Source organism: Dromaius novaehollandiae, chromosome 19 (genome assembly GCF_036370855.1).
Source record: "Dromaius novaehollandiae isolate bDroNov1 chromosome 19, bDroNov1.hap1, whole genome shotgun sequence".
Classification (NCBI taxonomy): domain Eukaryota; kingdom Metazoa; phylum Chordata; class Aves; order Casuariiformes; family Dromaiidae; genus Dromaius; species Dromaius novaehollandiae.
The window spans coordinates 13,365,706-13,384,004 of NC_088116.1; the positions used below are offsets into that span (position 1 = coordinate 13,365,706).

The window sequence follows — 18,299 nt, forward strand, 5'->3', positions numbered from 1 at the left end:
CTGATTAGGAGATCAGATTCCCAACTTGTGTTCGTTGCTCAGAGCATTTATATGGCAGAATTTGTGAGTTGACTGTTAAGGTTACACTGAGATGTGATAAGGCTTACTATTTTTGCTAGTTAAAACTCTGACTACTATTATGTTAAAATCTTACAGAAAGTCACAAGTTTATTGAAAGAAAACTTTGGAGGGGGAAATTTAAAAATAAAAATTATAATCAAAGAAGTACTCTTCCAAAGCAAGACCTTGTTAGAAATTTCTCTCCTCCATACTCACAGCCTCCTTGGCTTGACAGAACAAAATGTCTGATGCTTGTGAAAGCTGTCTTGGGGGAAACTCTCAGCAAATGTTCTTTGCATATGCCCTTTTAAATACCTAATTTCCATATGCATGTACATATATGGAAATGTCACTAATCTTTTCATCAAAACTGGCATTTGGTGCAGGGCCTATGCCCTTGCCAAGAGGCCTGGCCAGTTGGATTGGAGACTGTGCATCAGCCCGGTATTCACAGATAAAATACGAGCCATTCAACAGGAACAGACAGAAGGGAGGCTAGTGATCTTCCTGGAGACTTGAGGATTTTCCCTATGGAGGCTTGTCCCTAGAATATGCACTGGAGGCGCATAGCACCTCTGCAGTAAAACTCAACAGGAGAAGGGAGAGGAAGAGACAGGAGTTGTGAGCACGCAAAAGCTTTGGGCAAGAGTGGCACTACGTTTACAGGACTTGCGCTAGGCCCCCATGGGAAGGAGAACCTGCAGGTGGTGGTGGGCTGGGAGATGCTGTGAGCTGAAGATGGATGGGAGCTGGGTGGGCTGAAGGAGCCCACAGCAGACACAGGCTGGGCAGCGCTGCAGACCTTGCAGGGGACCAGAGTGGGTCTGGCAGAGTGAGTGCACCTAGCTGAGGTCTGCACTGTCCCCAGTGCATGGCCAGCAGTCTGCCAGGTCTAGCTACATCAGCTGCAGCAACATAATTGTTTCTCTTGGGTTGCCTCTGCTTCTTTCTTCGGGGCAGACAGCTGTGACATTTTTTGAGCACCAGCTCAAAAAATGCCACAGGCATCTCTGTGTGGTTGGATGCTGCTACCTTGCTAGTGACGTGGTCTGCATGGGGGCAGCCACCAGTTGCAAGCCCCCAGGGACCTTCCAGGCTTCTCATTAAACTATGCGAACAAAGGGTTGTTGCAGAAATGTTGGCTTGGTGGAAGAAAATGCTATGGGCAGTTGGCAGAGCTTGTAGGATGCAAAACAACAGCCATTAGAAATTCCGGTATAAATGCAGCAGAAATGGAAAACCAAGAAATTAGTCATATGTGCGAGTGGGGGAACTGCACAGCTTTGCCCCAAAGAAGTCAGATGTCACATTTCTGTTTCATGAGAGGGGCACCCCAGGAATGGATTTCACTGTCAGCTGAGGAAGACTCAGGCTGTAATAACTTCAAACAGCAGCCTTGCCAGCAAACCTCAAACACCCCTTTGTCTCAGGCATGTCCCACCTCAGATCCCTTTGCAAGTACAACAGAAACAAGAAGTTACTGCCCTTTTTCTGGGGCATACCCTCATCCCCTTGGGTATTCTGCACTGCTTTTCCCTGGGGAGAGCCTCTTAGCCCTGCACTGCCGCTCACAACCGCTTGGCGTTGGTTCTCAGCACTGAGGGCAGAGAAGTACCTCCCCACCATTTGTCCCCTGCCCCATTCCCTGGCTGCTGGCCCGGTGCACGTGGAGGGCCAGGTGCTACCCACCTCATCTGCTCCGAGCTGTAGGCGATATTCTGGACTATGAGGGTGGACTATGCCAAAAGCCGAGGGCCCGTTCAAAAACCCAGTAATATTAAGAGAAGAGCTGAACACGGAGGGGGAATGTGCTGGCATCCAGAAGGATGGGCACCCAGGGTTGTGTTTGGGAAGCATAGCAGGTTGGTGTGTGAAGTGGAGCTGCCAGCTTTTGGGGAGAAGTAGCCACAGTGGGCACGGGCATCCTGCAGAGATTTGTCTCGGCACTGCACAGTGCATGGGGAAGGAAGAAGGTTCTTAGCTGCACTCTGGTGCTTATGTGGTCGTTATTAAAAGACTGCTGGAGGCTGTTTGTTGACTCAGTACATTTTAATTTTAACCAGGGGCTTACAGTACCAGATGAAAGCTCTCTGGAGACCTTCCCTCTGGCAGTGAGGTGAAGGAGCAGGCTGCTTTGCCTTTCACCCCAACTTACCTTTTTAGTATGCTCACTGTGGTAAGATGCAGCCTGCGTTCTCTAAAGCTAATGTCAGTATTTCGGTGCAAGTCAGAATGTAACAGATCTGAGCAAAGACACATTTCATTAGATAACTGAAAAAATAAGTACCTGTATCCCCCTTTTCCTGCACTGAAATCATTGCATTGTTTTTAATTAATGTATCTCACTGCTTTGGTTCAAGCAGGTTCCTAAATCAATTCTAGCACTGTGGATTCTGGAGGTGCTTCCCTTTTTCACTCATCTGTCAGGATCCTATTCTAAAGTAACAAGGAAAATCAGAAAGCATTGAAATAACCACAGACTTCTCTATAATTTATTCACACATTCTTACACATTTAAAAATCAACTTTGAAAACAGTTGCGAGGAGATTCTGCAATGTGTGAAAGAGAAACTCTTTTCCCTGATGTGTGCGATTCTGTGTTGTTCATGTTTTGCAGGTTTGTGCAAGTGAGAGGATCGGCCTTTTGGGAAGGTGGGAAAGATGGATTTCCTGTTTCTCATCCTGGCCTTAGAAAGCTAAGAAAGTCAAATTGGACCTCCAGTCCATTCCCTTGCTTCACCTTAACTTAATCTAAGCCGGACAGATGTTTGATCAACCTGGTTTTTAAATGGTGTTGGAGACTGCAGATTGTTCCTTCCAGGTGTTTCTTTCCCTGTAGCAAATTTTCTTTGCACAGAGCAATTGGCAGTGGCAGCTTGTGCATGAGCTGAGCAAGATTGTAGTCAGGCTGCTGTTGGAGGTGTGAGGAGGAGGGAGCGTGCGAATCCTATCAGGTGGTTATTGTTTCTCTGGGGGGTTCCAGTGCCAGGTTGTCAGAGTGTCTGTGATGTCTTGTTCTCTGCTGTTAATCTCTTTGTGAGCATCATGATGCTGTTTCATGGCTTTGAAGAAGGCATTGTGAATCTGAGCGATCAGACAAGCTGGCATCTTAAGTGAGTGGGTTTCACTTTTCCTGTTGCTGCTGGAAACACACAGAGGAGAGCCCTTGTTGCTGGATTCGCCTGCTTTGCTTGCACTGTCCAACGTTTTCACAGAATCACAGAACAGTTGAGGTTGGAAGGGACCTCTGGAGATCACCTAGTCCAACCCCCCTGCTCCACTAGGGTGACCTAGAGCACATTGCCCAGGACCCTATCCAGATGGCTTTTGAATATCTCCAAGGATGGAGACTCCACAACCTCTCTGGTTTTCCACCTCAGCTGGGCTTGTAGGAAGTGGATTCCACTCCTGTTCCCCTTTGGTCACCTTTTGTTCTCCATCCTTTGCCCTCTCCTGTCCCATTTTGACTTTTTCTTCTTTGTGCATGTCACAAATAGGTTTAGATCTGTGTTTGTTTATTCTTTTCTGTGACCCCTTTTGCACCCTGCAGCCCTCCATCCTGTGAGAGCCAAACTGAGCTGTAATTCCATAACGCCTACTTGTGCCATCCCCACCTGGGCTCCTTGCCTTGCCTGGTGCACTGGGATGTGCAGAAACACTCACTCCTGTTTCTTGAGAGACAGTGCAGAGCATGCAGAACAGTTGGGTGATGTGGGTCCAGGGTGCCCTACCAGGCTGTTGGCCTGGAGACAAGCATTAGAGTGGTAGCCACTCACCTTGTCTCTGTTCCCCAGCACAGGGGATGGGAACCTGCAGCTTGTGGCCGGATCCGCCTGTGCCTCCCGTCATGTGAGCCTATCTCTGCCTCGCTCGTCCTCTCGCCAGCATCTCCGTGCTGGTGCCGGCATGCCCAGGCCGTGGAGTACTTGTGGGAGGTTCTCCGTGCAGCGAGGGTGTGGGGCAGGAGGCGATGTGGAGTTGCCCATTTTAGTTAGCTCGGGCCTACTTTGCTTCAGATCCTGTTTCTCCCCTGCCATAAGACTTGGCCTGTGTTCTTGGCACTGTGCAAGTCCCCCTGGCTCCCTCAGCACTGCTGCATTCAGTGGTTCCAGTTTTTCTCTTTGCCCTCCCTGAACAGCTTTCCAGTGTATTCCTCGATATGTTATTTCTGGCAGCCATTCCAGGATCTCTGTCCAGTGCCTCTGAAGAGAATAGTTGCCCCAAATGACAGCAGTGGCTGCAAAATGAATGGCTTCAGTTGCTTTCTTAGTCTCAGCCAAGCTGTAGGTCTGGCAGCCCCTGCTCTGATGTTGCATGAACTCTGGCTGAGCTCCTGATTTCAGTCACGTCTGCAATGTGAAACACTGGCCTCACCGTCAGATTTACTCAGGGCCAAGGACTTCCTTTTCTTCACATTTCGAAAATGCTTTGGCAAGAATTAATTCTGCACCATCCTGTTGTGTATGTCTGAGCTCTTCATTCCACTTTGCAGTCACAATCCAATCTCTTTTTATGGATACAAGCCTTCAGATATAGCAAGATCAATCTTAGATCAGTCACACATTTCACCAAACATCCTCCTGCAACCTCAGCTCAAAATACCTTTGTAATTTTTCACATCTAAGTGGAGTGTGCTACTCCTCAGGTTTCTGTGTTGCATTTTCATAGTTGCTGTCAGCTGCCTGATTTACCTCAAAGCTCTTAAACACACCATGTCCTGCAGGAGCAGGTGCTGTTAAAATAAAGGTTTCTGGTTGTTCCTTTTTCTTGGTCTCGGTTGCTTGCAGCAAGAATGAAGTGCTGTTTGAACTTCTTCCATTTAGTCTCTGTGTCTCTAGAGCTCTTGGGGAGCCAGTCTTCTCTGCAGTGGAGTGGCTTTGAATTTGTGGACTCAGGTGCTGGAGTCATTGTCTCCGTTCCAGCTCTTGCTTGACAACAAAACACAAGCTCTTGCAGCCTTCTCTAGTGCAGTATCTGAGACTGAGCTCCCAATGTGCCGCATGTGGTAGCACACGGCACTGGAGGAAGGAGTGCGTGGATGGGGGATGGCTGGGAGGAAGAGGGCACCTGCAGTTCTTACTGGAGAAGAGCAGCTTGTTGGGGCTGGAAATGTGAAAAGCTGTTGCGGAGCAGACTGGGAAGGCAGGGAAGTGACTTGTTTGGCTGAGAAGTGGGGGGGCTCCCTCTGGCAATGGGTGAGACCATCACTGGTGTTAGAGCTGTTTGCAGGAACCAGGCCTTTTGTGCCAGCAGTGTGTGGATGCGTGGTAAAGCGAGGCCCTGCCCTAACAAACTGTACGTAAGTGCAGTACCTGCAGCGTAAGAGGGAGGGAGCACACTGTCCATATGCTACCCACAGAAGCTGAGAGGTGTCCTGGTTTGCACAGTGTCCTGCAGTGAATCTGTGGCAAAACAAAGGAGAAATCTCTTGAGGCCTGATCAAAGGTATCAGGTAGAAACCCTCCAAGAGACAGGTCCTGACGGATCTGCTCACAAGGGCCCGCTTTGGCTGGAGGCAGCCAGATACGGCAGAAAACAAGAGGAACCTGATTCACACAGGGAGAAGCCGCTGCAAGTACCAGGGAGAAAAGGACTTGAGAAGGACTGTGCTAACAAAGACATAACTTGGCACATCACCGAGAACGGTATGCTTCATGACTCCCACACCAGCTCGAGGTTGGCTGCAGAACATACAGGAAGAAAGCCAGTCCTACAAGTGAGTGTTTCCAAAGAGGGGAGAGCACAGACGTCAGTGCATTGCATGGAGGGAGATGAAATACTATATTCTCCAGCATACAAGGCACTGCTGTTTTGACTCATCTTATTGCCTGATGAGATCTTGCGTGAAAAAATTGAGAAGTTCTGTAATAATTATCGGGTTCAAAGTAACATTTATAGTTAAGCCTAATACTTAAGCTCCAGCGGTGAGACATCTCCATGTGGCTGCCGGGCTCCTTGCACTCCCAGCTGGGAGGTGTCCATGATAGTCCCTTGGTTTCAGAGCTCTTGAAAGGCACCTGGATGTTTGGTGACCCTGACAGGTCCTGATGCCTTTTCCAATTCTGTCCCAGTAAATGAAGAGCAGTTTTTAGAGCTGATATATGTACGAGATGGCAGCAAGAGCTTCAAATCCTCTGGGAGGAAAGCTGGTCCTTTCTCCTGCAGGAAGCCCTTGACCAAGACTGTTCCAGCTCTCAGCAAAAGCCAGTGGACAGCAGCGCACTTCAAAGGACACCCTGGTGCTGTCTCAGAGTGACCAGGCAGACAAGCAGAGCTGTCTAGGGAAAGGAGCTTGCTTCTGGAGGCATCAGGCTCTGGGAGGATGTGAGAAAGCACCAGCTGCATGTCACCAGGGGCATGGCTGTGTATGCCACACCAAGAGCTGTCTGTGGGAATCCCAAGGGTGGCTGGAAAAGGCACTGAAGCTCAGCCATGGAGATATTTGCACCGGGCATGTTTTCAGCTGGATATTTTCTCAGTCAGAGCCCAGGTGGGAGTGAAGCAGCCAAGCTCTGTGGATCGCATCAGGTCAAACCTGTCTCTCATGTGTAGCTGATGAATGAGTGACTGGGTGTGTGCCCACTGCTGCAGCTCCTCCTGGGTGGGAGGGCAGCTCTTGTGGGCAAGTGTGAGTTTGGGGAGTGAATTAGCACTGCTCTTTGGAGGGAGCTGATGGCAGGAGAGACGCCTCCTTGACATGCCTGCCCAGCCTCCCCAGGCACAGCTGGGGGAAGCAGTGAAAGGAGAGAAGACAAAAGAGCAGCAAGAAGGTGGGCTTCACAACCCAGGCTGCGGGGAGGGCTCGTGGGGGTGATGACAGAGGGGCTGATTTCTCCTTAGAAATACACAATGCTCTCGTCATTCAAATAAATGAAGCCACATTCGTGGTGAAGGGAAGCTCTCCCCACCTTCTCCCATCTGTTCTCCAGGCCACATTCGTGGTGAAGGGAAGCTCTCCCCACCTTCTCCCTGTTCTCCTCCAGGCTCAGTCAGGCCTTGCACCAGTGCCTCTGCCATTGTTAGGGCTTCGGGTGGCCTTGCAGACCCCCAGCAAGGAAGCAGAGTGCAGCAGTAGGGCCTAACCCAGGCAAGGGTCAGCCCAGAAAGTAAGTCCTGGAATCACCCCATCTGTCTTGTTCCCTGGGGATGGAGGTGTGGTTTGAACCCAGAGGTCACCTGGGCCAGCGCAGCTTGACACAGAGTAACTGGTAAGAGAGGCACCCACTGCGTTTCCTTTCCGGTGGCAAGTGCCAGTTACCTAAAGCAATAATCACTGTTTCTCTGGCACCAATTCCTGCCCAGCCCAGCCTGGCTCTGTCCTGACTGTGCTACTTGGGCCATATCCCTGCTGAACTGCCAACAGGTAATGGGTGAACTCGACTCCTCAGCTCCACAGGCTGGGTGAAGCCCTCCTTGCCCACTCCCAGGAGAAAAGGCAGTGCCACGTAGCAGCAGAAGGGAGGTGGCCAGAAACGAAGCACCTCCTGGCTGCTGCGCTGAGCTTCCCCAGCACCTGGCTCTGAAACCTGGGCTCGAGGGCTTTGCCTGTGTCTTTGCCAGAGCCAGGGGCGAAAGCTCAAAGAAAAGCCTCGTTTTTGGAGCTGATAGTGAGAAAAGCCAGTGCAGCGGGTGGAATGTCTCGTTTCAGGTGCCCTGGCACGCGCGTGCAGCCTTTGCTCCTGGCACGGTGCTCTGCATTGCTCACGGAGGCCCAGAGGGGCCCTCGAAGACGTACGCAATATTGTGCGCCAGGCAAAAGTCGTCTTAGCCCTTGCTGCAGCGGAGGGCAGCCAGTGTCTCCCGCTGCTGAAGGGTTTCTGTCCCTCGCACTCAGCATCTGTGATTTTACTTAAACGATGGTGGCGTTCCCAAAGGGGTCGGAAAGGGTGCTTGTAATGAAGGCATTGGAAATGCTGGGGGGCTCCAGTGGGCGAAGGGCTGCAGCCGTGGGGGGCAGCGGGGGCTCCCGCCGGGCCTGCACAGCTGCTTGGCTGTGGGGGAAGCCAGGGTGGCCCTGGGCCAGCAGGCTGGGCCGCCCCGGCCTCCCCGCCACCCCCCGGGGCCCTAGTGATGCCCTGCTCCCCTGCAGCTGCTGAGAAATGGTGGAAGAGGCCTGCCCCGCACAGGAGCTTGGGTCGGGGGCCATCGCCGCCAGGCCACTGCCACAGCCGGTCTGCTGCCGCAGCCCGGCCACCACCCTGGCCCGGCCACCACCCTGGCCTGGCCACCATGATTGCCTGGCCACCATGATTACCCAGCCACCACAGTGGCCTAGCTACCACCACAGCCTGGCCACTCCCAAGGCCTGATCACCACCCTGGCCTGGCCACCACCGTGGCCTGGCCACCATGATTACCCAGCCACCACAGTGGCCTAGCCACCGCCACAGCCTGGCCACTCCCAAGGCCTGATCACCACCATGGCCTGGCCACTGCCATGGCCTGGCCACCATGATTGCTTGGCCACCACCGTGGCCTGGCCACCGCCACCGCCTGACCACTGCCACAGCCTGGGCACCGTGATTGCTCGACCACCACTGTGGCTTAGTCCCTGCCGTGGCCTGGCTCCCTGCCCAATTTGGCCACCGCTGTGACCAGCCCGGCACAACGACCCAGCTCCCGCTGCAGCCTGCCCACCGCCACGGCCTGGCCACTGCCGTATCTTGGCCAGGGCAACGGCCTGGCCGCCACCGCGGCCTGGAGCTGAGGAGCAGCGGGGGCTTGCGAGGCCCTTCTGCCCCGACGCCTCCAGCGTGGGGGAAAGCTGCAGCCGCTGGGGGCTGGGGGTCCGTCCAGCTCCCCGCGCTGCGCTACCTGCTCGAGCCCCATGGGCTGGCAAGGAGCCCGGGGTCCCTCGGGGCGGACCCGGCCACGGTCATTCCTGCCCGGTTATCGCCCAGAGGCCATTCCCCAGGTGTGATCCTCACGGGTGACCCCCCCGGTGGGAACCTCCCAGATGTGACCCCCCCCCCCCCCCCCCCCGGGTGCACGGCCCCGGCCCGCCCCCGCCCCCGGCCGGTGCTTCCCGGCGGCCCGCGGGGCCGCGCCCCCTCCGCCCTCCGCCCCCCCCCCCGCCCGGCCGCGGCGCATGTGCCGTCCCGCCCCTCCCAGCGCGGCGGCCCGGGAGCGGCAGCGCCGAGCGGGCAGGCAGCATGAAGGACCGGACCGGGGAGCTGCGCGCCGTGAGTACCGCGGCGGCGCGGGGCTGTGGCCCCGGGAGGGTGGGCGGCGGCGTCCCGTCCCGTCGCGTCCCGTCCCGTCGCGCTGCTCCGGGGGCTCCACGGGGAGAGGGCCGGGGGCTGGGCAGCCCCGGCGGGGGCAGGGGCGGTGCTGGCTCTGCCCGGGCGGCGCCCCGGGACCGGCCGGCTCGGCGGGGCCCCCCCCGCTCCCGCATCGCCCCCGTCCCGGCGACCGGCTCCCCCCGCGGCGGGGTCGGGGAATCCCCCCGGGTCTCGGCGGGGCCGCGGCCGTGCCCGCCCCCGCGCAGGGTGGCACCGGCTGGGTGCGCGGCCGCGAGTGGCCGTGGGAGGTGGCGCCATCGCCGCCCCGCGCCTCGCCGCTGCCGCGTGGCGTCCGCGCTGCCCGCGGGCTGTGCGCGGCGGCCGGGCGAGCGTCCGTGGTGCGGGGGCCGCTGCGGCTCGGGGGGCCCTGCCGGGAGAGCGGCTGGGGGAGGGGGTGGCGGGGGACCCCGAGCACGGAGACGGGAAAGGGCGCATAAACCGCTTCGTTGGGTGGTTGCGCGCTGGCACAGTCCCAGGTGGTCTGGGCAGCCAGGCTCTTTTCCAGTGTAGAACCTTGCGCCCCTTCTCCTCTCTCCCCTTGCCTGCTATTTTCGTGTGTGTGTGTTTTCTTTTGTTTTTGTGTTTTCTGTTCTCTTCAGGCATCTGTGTCCTGATGCCTTTTTCCTAGTTAGCGTCGCTGCGCAGATAGCTGGGGAAGGCGGCAGGCTGCTGAGCGCTTCCAGCTGGTGCTGCCACCGAAGGACATCGTCTCTCTTTCCCTGGTCCAGCCCCTGCTTCTTGAGCCATGTGATGAACTGCCTAGGGGACTGATCTGGCTGAAAACTAACCTAGCCTTAGGTTTTTTTTGATCTGGACTAATGGAAGAGCCCTTGCACGGCGGGATGTCATGGGGCGAGAGTGTGCAAGCAGGGCTGGGGAGCGTCTTTTCCTGTGGCCTCCTTAGTCAGTAGGGCTGGCACCGGCTGCCTGACTTCAGCCTCTTGTTTCCTTCCCAGGTTGGCCTCTCTGACCCTTGACCATTTTGCTTTTTCATTCTTTTCAGTCTGCTGATGTCCTCTGGCAAAGGAAAAGCCCAGAACCGCGTAGCGTTTTAAGTGCAGTCTCACTAGTGTGTGACACGGAAGGTCTTGCGCTCTTGGTTTTTGCCCAGCGACGGCACGCCTGCAGCCAGAGCCGCCTTGGTGCTGCTGCTCCTGTGCTTTGCTCTTCCTCCGCTGTCTCCTGCTACGTGAGCCTCACGCGCTCTGCAAGGCTGTGGCCAAACGCAGCAGAAGCTCAGCCGTTCCTACAGCAAAGATGTTTTCCAGCTTTTCTTGCTCCTGAAGTAACCTTGTGAAAGAAGAGCTAAATGAAATGAATGATGCCAGATACGCTTATGTTTGAAGGTGGTTTCAAACAATAGCAAAGTGGTGCAAACAGCTACGTTGAGGTCAGCTAAGCATTAACCTGGCATTTCACTGTACTCCTAAAACTAGCCATTCTCAGCTTTGCTGCTTTGGGTTGTGTACTATGTAGTGTGTTTTTTGTTAAAGCCAATAGGTTTTTAGCATCTTTAGAGGAGCTGCACATTGGACGCTGGATCAATGTCCCAAGGGAACACCCTACCTACCTGTCCACAGATGAAGTGGCCCTGGCTGCTCTGTCCTGTTTAGACTGGGCTGCTGGGCACTGAGAAGAGCAAGATTAGTGGGGCTAGTGAGGGCACTTGGAGTCACAGAAGACTCTTATTGGTTTTAGATGTTTGCAAGGGCTTAAGTGGTGGTTGACAGAATGGCTCTTTTGGACTGCGAGCTTAGATGCAGGTTCCTTCAACAAATAGCTGTGGTGGTTGTACTTGTTGCTGTCCCTTTGCTGCTCGTTGCCCCTTCTGCCAGAGTCTACCATGGTAGAGCAGCCTATGGAGGCACACCAGGCCCTGCTGAAATGGCTGCCGGCGGTGGTCCAGCTCTCAGCTTTCCGCTGGCTTGTGGCCAGGTTGTCTGGCCTGCTGTAGCCATCCCTAAACACTGTGAGAAGGGTAGCTTGTACATCTCACAGAGTCACAGTCCCAGGATGGCTGAGGTTGTAAGGGACCTCTGGAGATCATCTAGTCCAACCTCCCTGCTCAATCAGGGTCACTTAGAGCACGTTACATAGGATTGCATCTAGGTGGGTTTTGAATATCTCCAGAGAAGGAGACTCCGCAGCCTCTCTGGGCAACCTGTTCCAGTGCTCTGTCACCCTCACAGCAAAGAAGTTTTTCCTCATATTCAGATGGACCTTCCTGTGTTGCAGTTTGTGCCCGTTGCCTCTTGTCCTGTTGCTGGGCACCACTGAAAACAGTCTGGCCCCATCCTCTTGACACCCTCCCTTAAGATATTTGTATACGTTGATAAGATCCCCTCTCAGTCTTCTCTTCTCTTGGCTGAACAGGCCAGAGGTCTCCCAGAGATGATGGTGAAGCCTGGAAGATCCAGGCTGTGCACAGTGTCTTAAGTTCAAATCTTGCCTTAGGAGGGGATGAGTTAGATTGCAATGCTCTATTCTGTAGCCTGTTCTAAGGTCTGTTGCTGTCACACCCGTGCTGGCTTTACTTCTTTTCAAGGAGGTTTTTTTCACCACTGGGTCTGACTAGCTGTCTCTGGCACCCAGGGACCGGAGTGAAGGGAAGGAGAGAGCGTGTGGGAGAGAGGAGGCAGGTTTGAAGCGGGCAGAAGGTCTGTTGTGCAATCCCCACCATCCGAGGGGAGGGTGTAACTTCCAAGAAGGGAGGGGAGTGATTGAAAAATAAAGGGAAAGGTAAGACGAATAGTTGGGAGAACTTCCGATGTTGAGGCCAACCAAGCCTCTGGAGAGGCTGCACTTGGATGGCTTAGTTTAGAAAATGTCAGAAATATGGAGCTCATTCATATTTCCGTGATGCCAGGACGGGGAAGCAGGGGGTGGGTATGTATGCTTGAGGAGGAAGGGAGTATATAAAGAAAAAAATGCACCCTCTCTGTTCAGCCAAAGTAATTGGAAAGCACCCAAGACAAGGGAGTCTCATCCATGTACAGTGCAGACTGTGAAGTAAAATCAGAAAATAGGCTTTTTAATAATAATAGTAAAAAGCAGTCCCGTGAATGTCCTGTTGGCAGCCAGTGCTGGCTGAGAAGTGATACTGCTAGCGTATTTTAAAATCTCTCCATGTCTTTAAATATATATTAAAAAAAAAGAGGCGCTTTAGCTTCTATTCTGCTGATGATCCTTATTCAGTGAAATTTCTGTCACTTAATGTGTAACGACTGGAGAGCCTGGGAGCGGGGCGGCCTCCTGCCTTCGTGCGTCTCCCTCCCCGGGCTCCCTTCTCACCAGCATCGCGTCCTGCACATCTGCAGCGGCGGGGTGGTCGCTGGGCGGGCGCCGGGGACCGGCCGTAGCCCCGCACGCGTCCCGCAGGGTTTGCGCCGGGGCTCCTGGGCGCGACAGCTCGGATCCGGAGCGTCCCGGTGCCCAGGAGATGAGCGAGCTCCCCGGAGAGGTGGCACGGGGAGTGCGTCACCCGGCAAGGCGGCTGCGGCCGGGTGCGAGAGCCTTGCAGGGGGTAGTGAGCTGGCCGGGGAGACAGCGTGTTAAAGAAACATTTATTTACGGCCTTGCTGCTGCTGTTCATTCGGGAGATGGGAGATCCCGTAGTGAACCGAGTTTAGTGGGTATTTGGGTTTGTTTTCCCTGTGCTTGAGATCTGTTGTCTGTAGCCAGTCCCATTAACAACCTGGGCCAGTTTCTTCTCATTTTAATACATCTTCTAAATTCTGCCAGCAAGGAGGGTTTTTTTTTCTATTATTGTTTTTTAAAGCTTTATTGGAGCTGAGGAAGGGATGTGGGGTTTTTACTGCTGTGCAGAACAAGGGCTTTCCATCTTAATGGGATTTTTACAATGGTACTTGAAATTCGAAATGCTAATATTGTGTCTTTTCTGAACCTTTGGACTCCGGTTGTTTTCAAACTCCTTTTAACATCTCTAGTGCCCTGGGGAGGGTGGCAGTGTTCCCAGGCCTGCTCTGAACAGCCTCGGAACAGGAAACTTAGCTCGTGGCTGAAAATGTTACCCTGTTATGAAGGAAGAAGGACTTGTGGACCTAGTCATGGAAGATGCCTGTGTTGAGATCTGCAGAGCTTTGCCTTGTTGCAAGTAGTTGCTGTGTCCTGTTGAGGTTAACAGGAGCAAATCTGTTTATCCTGAGCATGAATTGGGCCTTCTGTTTGAAGAGCGGAGAGTTGCTTCTGCTCCATGTGTTCTCTTACAGTAAATGCTGGTGTTTGAGGGTTCAGCTGCAGTGCGGGGGTTAAATCCTGGTGTGTGAGGATACCCTTGGGGAAAGGGGCAGCTGCTGACACAACCCATTTTCTTTTTTTTCTGGCACACAGTCTAATGGAGCGCAGTGCAAGCAACTGCCAGAGCCCTTCCCAGGCCTGTGCAATACCGGCTTTGGGCTTTTTTGTTTTTAGGCTGCTTTTGGAGCAGCTTTGCAAGCCGAGTCCTTCCATTCCTGTGCTACCACTTCACCAGAGCTGGGATTTGTCCTCGTGTTTCTGAGCCGGAATAACTAGGGAAACGAGCTCAGCCTTGCTGTGTGAATAGATTCAAAGTGACATCTGCTAGGTCAGCCCCAGAGACCTTTTGGTCTCCTGGGGGAGAAGCATCCTTTCCGCAGGCAGAGCTCCATTTTGTCTAAACAGGCGGTTCTCTGGGATCCCTGCGCTCCTGACAGCACCAGCACGTGAGTCCCGGCTGTTGGGGCAGAGAGCGCGTTGGCGATGGCACCGTGCGTGCCCAGACGAGCGTGGCACGCTGCGTTGTCACCGTGCCTTGTGGTGTGACGTGACAGAGGCAGGGAGAGCCTGCAGCGGCCTCGCTGTTCGGGAGTGGTGGCCGAAAAGGCGGTGTAAAGCTCAAGTGATGGCTGTTTTAGGGGATGGATGTCAGGATGGGCTCTCCAACCCCGCTCCTTTATCGGGCTAGCGTTGCTGCCTCTGTGCTGGCCCGCGTTGGTGCGTCACCACCGCTGAATGCGGATGTGAAGGAATTGCGTTTGCTGACGTGATGCTGGCCGAGACTTTGGTGCAGCGCCGCTTTCATCAGCGTTAGCTGACGCAGCCTTGCTCTGGCTGCTGAGCGCTGGCAAGCTGCGACCCGACGCTCACCGCTGCTCTCGCCTGGTGTCGGTGGTACCCAGGGAGCCGGGAGGGCTCCTCCGGGCCTGGCGAGGGGAGCTGATTTTGCACCGTTTGCTTTTCAGATGCTGGAGCCTGGTGGGTTTGGCAGTAAGATGGAGTGGCCCCCACACCTCAGACAGGGAGGAGGCCATGCTCCGTCCTCCTCCTTCGCAGTGCGGTGCCAACCTTTGGAAAGCTCGGTGTTCAGCAAGGGGTGGACCCAGGCTCAGCGAGGCTGAGCTGGAGGACTACAGCTGTGACCGAGCACATGCAAGGTTAGAGATGGAGCCCCAACGGCTGCTCAGCACCTGCAGGTGCCTCTCCCAGCAGCCCTGCTGCAGAAAGTGGCCATGCTCTACAGCTGCTGCTGCCTCAGCCCAGGGCCTGGGTTGCAGATTTGACCCTTTGTTTATTCCACACATCCAGAGCGGCGCTGGAATGGGTCTCTACTTGCTTCAGCTCCGGTGGCAGGTGCAGTACGGTGGGGTGCAACACCATCTCTATGGGCGATGGCGAGTCACCTCTGTCTTGTTGACTCCTCTGCAGACTCTCCTTTTGAGATTGGCTGCTGCTGGGTCCCTTTCCCAAACTACCCCAGAAACGACCTCTCTTGGCTGAAACTGTCCCCCTGCAGTGTCTTGCTGCAGAGGGGGGATGGGAGGAAAGTTTTCTGAAAAATAATTTGCTTTGCTTTTGGAAGAGTCTTCAAACTGCTTCTCCAGGCACCCAAACTTCTTGATTTAGGCTATCCTTGTCCTGCGCTCTCTAAACCTTCAGGAGAGCTAGTACAGGGGGGTACTGAATTATAAAGAGCCATCCTCATCCTCAGTTTATGAGGATGGGGAAAGAGCCTGAAGCTCTGCTGAATGTGCAAGGGCTTTGCTGTCCTGTGTCAGCAGGGGCAAAACAAGAAGGGTGTTGCAGGGCTGTGAGGCCAGAGGTGATGCATGATGCTGGACTGCAAGAGTCTGGTCTGTGTTACTTCGTCCTGTTTGTGAGATGACAGCTCCATTTGTGTGAGACTTCTGAGTTTCCAGGTATAAAACAGGTCCAAAGAGCAAAATAATTATGAATGATGTGTTGAAAGAGAGCCGAAGGAGGTGAGAAATATTTTCAAATATCAGATCATGCAAGTGGCGTTAGGAAATTCCAAGTCTCTAATCACTGGGTGCCCATTTTTTGGGTTTATTATTAGTGTTGTTATTTTGATTTAATTCTCTATGGTTGCTTCCTCATTTCTGCAGAAATGAAAAGGTGCCAAGGAATTGCAGACTGCTGTGAGACGACAGTCTGTGCCAAGAGGTGGAAATTTCGAGGAGACGTTTGGACCGGGAGGGGAGTAGCGGGTTTGTAACTGTGCGCACCTTGATGGTTTAGGTCAGGATTGCTCATCTCTGGAGGAATTCCACAAATTTGGCATTATGCTCAATTAAGAAATGTGTGACTGGGTGTTCAGGCAGGCAGGACTCTGCTGTGAACGCAGCCAATTAGCGGAAGATCCAACGGTTACAAATTTTTGGTGGCTGTATTAGCTTCTAGCCTCTAATTGGGCTGGGAAAGACCATTTATCGGTTGACGGATCCTTTCCCTGTTTCCTACCAAAATGTGTTTGCCTGATGTCTTATTTTGCAATTACATGACCCAGGGGAAACATTCCTTAAGATGCTTAAGCAGATATTGCCTAAATAGCACATTCAGGTGCTGTGGAGAGAGATTTGGCAAGGAGACCAGGCCTGACAGATTTCAGTGTTGGCAGAAGTTTCCCCAGTGTGACAGGGACCTTCCTTAGGAATGGTATCGGAAGGAGATGAGAAGCAGTTTGTATCCAGATGGAAATATAAATGACCCACTTACCAGAGGGAGGTGGGAGAAGAGAATGCCGTTTTCGATGGAGTTTCTTCTCTCGGTTCAGAGCTGCGGTTTGATCCCATGGTGAGGGTGACTTGTTCAGGTATCGACCCCTGTCAAGTGTTAGCCTGTTTGGCTCTGCTGTTAGGATGTGAATTTGTGCTGATGGGTTTGTTGCTTCCTTCTGTGGCTGCGAAGGCTTTTAGACCCGCTTGGGGTTCAGCAGCACGAACCTTACGGGTATGTTTGCTTGCTGGGTGGGACCAGTCTTGTATTTAAACACAAGAACGTATTTGGAGGATCAAAGCTCCAATTGTTGCTTGTAACCTATGACAGTGTGCAACGGGGTTTTCAGGTTTCTGGTGATCTTTTGATTGGGTCTAAAACCTTATTTTGCTTAAACAGGTATTAATTGAGAATAATTCTTCAGCACTTCCCATCATGTGCCCTTTCTGAGTAAGGGGCTGAGACCCAAACCACAGTAGTCACTTGGTAAGATCTTATCTGGAAAGCCCCAGAGACAGGTGATGTGTTGTAGCCTGCCATCCAGCACGTCTGTGATACTTTTGTCGTTAGCGGAAGATGATTTGCCAAGTTGCAGTCGGTCTTCCTGAGCTTGCCGCGTGAACGGGAAGGAGATGGGAGCAAAGAAAGCCCTGCTTTTGCAGGTCTCTGTTCCGCAGAAATTATTGAGATGACTGTGCAGAGTACTTTCCTTGTGAGCCCGTCACTTCTTTTAAACAGGAGCAGCTACTTCGATATGCGCTTCTTGGAGATGCCCGTGTATTTGTACAACACCATCACTCACCCCAGCAGGCTGCAAGCTCCCGGTTCCTGTCTGCTTTGCCTTCCGTTGTCAAGCGTTGCCTCCTGCCTGTGGGAGTTGTGGGTAGGTGTGTGCTCAAAAATTAGAAGGAGGAAGAAGGATAGAGGACAGCACCAGGTTTGGCTGTGTGGAGCCACCTTCTTCTCTCTCCTGCAGCAACTGAAACATCCTGGGGGGCTGAGTTACAAATTACAACTTGAAATAAGACCTTGCTCCAACTCTTGTCATTAATAATACAGTGTTGCTTTTGCAGATGATTTCTCTCTTCCAGGCACAATTGTGAAGTCGACCAAAATTGTTCTTTCTAGCAGGAGTTGCGTGGCTTTTTGCTTCGTCTGTGCAGTGGGGTTTTTGTACAGCACAGTAGTACCAACGCCGAGTATTCAGAACTCGCTGCTGATGCTGAAAGTCATGTTTTATCTTTTTTTTTCACTTGTCTCTTTTTTTTTTTTTTTTTAATACTGGTTTCTTTTAGTTTTTAACCCTGGTTGCATGTCATGCTTGCAAGCACGTCTATTCAACCAAAAAGGGTCACGTAAATAATTCAGTCTCACTTCTCCCCGCCTGTGCGGGAGCTGGGGCTGTCACGTGGCAGGCGAGAGCTATCTGCTCAATCTTACGTGTCCGCAGTGTTTGCAGCTCCCTAATGCAGATGTGCAGAATCGCTTTATAGTCAGTGGAGAGAAGTGGGCACCACTAAACCCAATGGATATTAGTCATGTCCCAGGAAATACTGCATTTTAGCTCGTATGTATGGCCGGCTGGATGAGCGTCCAAGGGCAGAGTGGGGCCTGCGGATCAGCTGCGACCCTCAAGAGAGGCTTCAGCAGATGCTTGTGAGGGATGGAGGAACTCAGCTAGAAGCTTAAAAGCCCCAAGAGGCAGAGGTCCGCTTCTGAGGGCGAATTTTACAATGAGAGGTGACCAGATGTTTCTTTGGTTCCTTCCTGGTTATGCTGCCGCTGGCAGAGGGCTGCTGGGCCCTGCCCCGGCAGCACCTGTGGGCCCTGCGTGCCGGGGAAGGGCCGGCGTCTGCCCCGCACCCCGGGGCCGTGGGGTGGCCAGAGCAGCCTGTAGCTCTCTGCCTGCGGTGCCCTGAGCGTCCTGCTCCTGAGGGAAGGTGAGAACTGGTGCTGCCGCAAGCGG

At 53.5% G+C, this 18,299-nt stretch overlaps 1 protein-coding gene across 3 annotated transcripts in view; it reads left to right on the top strand.

Moving 5' to 3' along the window:
• Positions 1-9,142: 9,142 nt before the first annotated feature.
• The window catches only part of STX1A (syntaxin 1A), a 120,951-nt gene continuing 111,794 nt past the window's right edge, over positions 9,143-18,299 (top strand). For all 3 annotated transcript variants that reach the window (XM_064523510.1, XM_064523512.1, XM_064523511.1), the window contains exon 1: positions 9,143-9,241. In XM_064523510.1, coding sequence (XP_064379580.1) covers positions 9,212-9,241 — 30 coding nt within the window. In that variant the 5' untranslated portion in view covers positions 9,143-9,211. The remainder of the gene's footprint in view (positions 9,242-18,299) is intronic.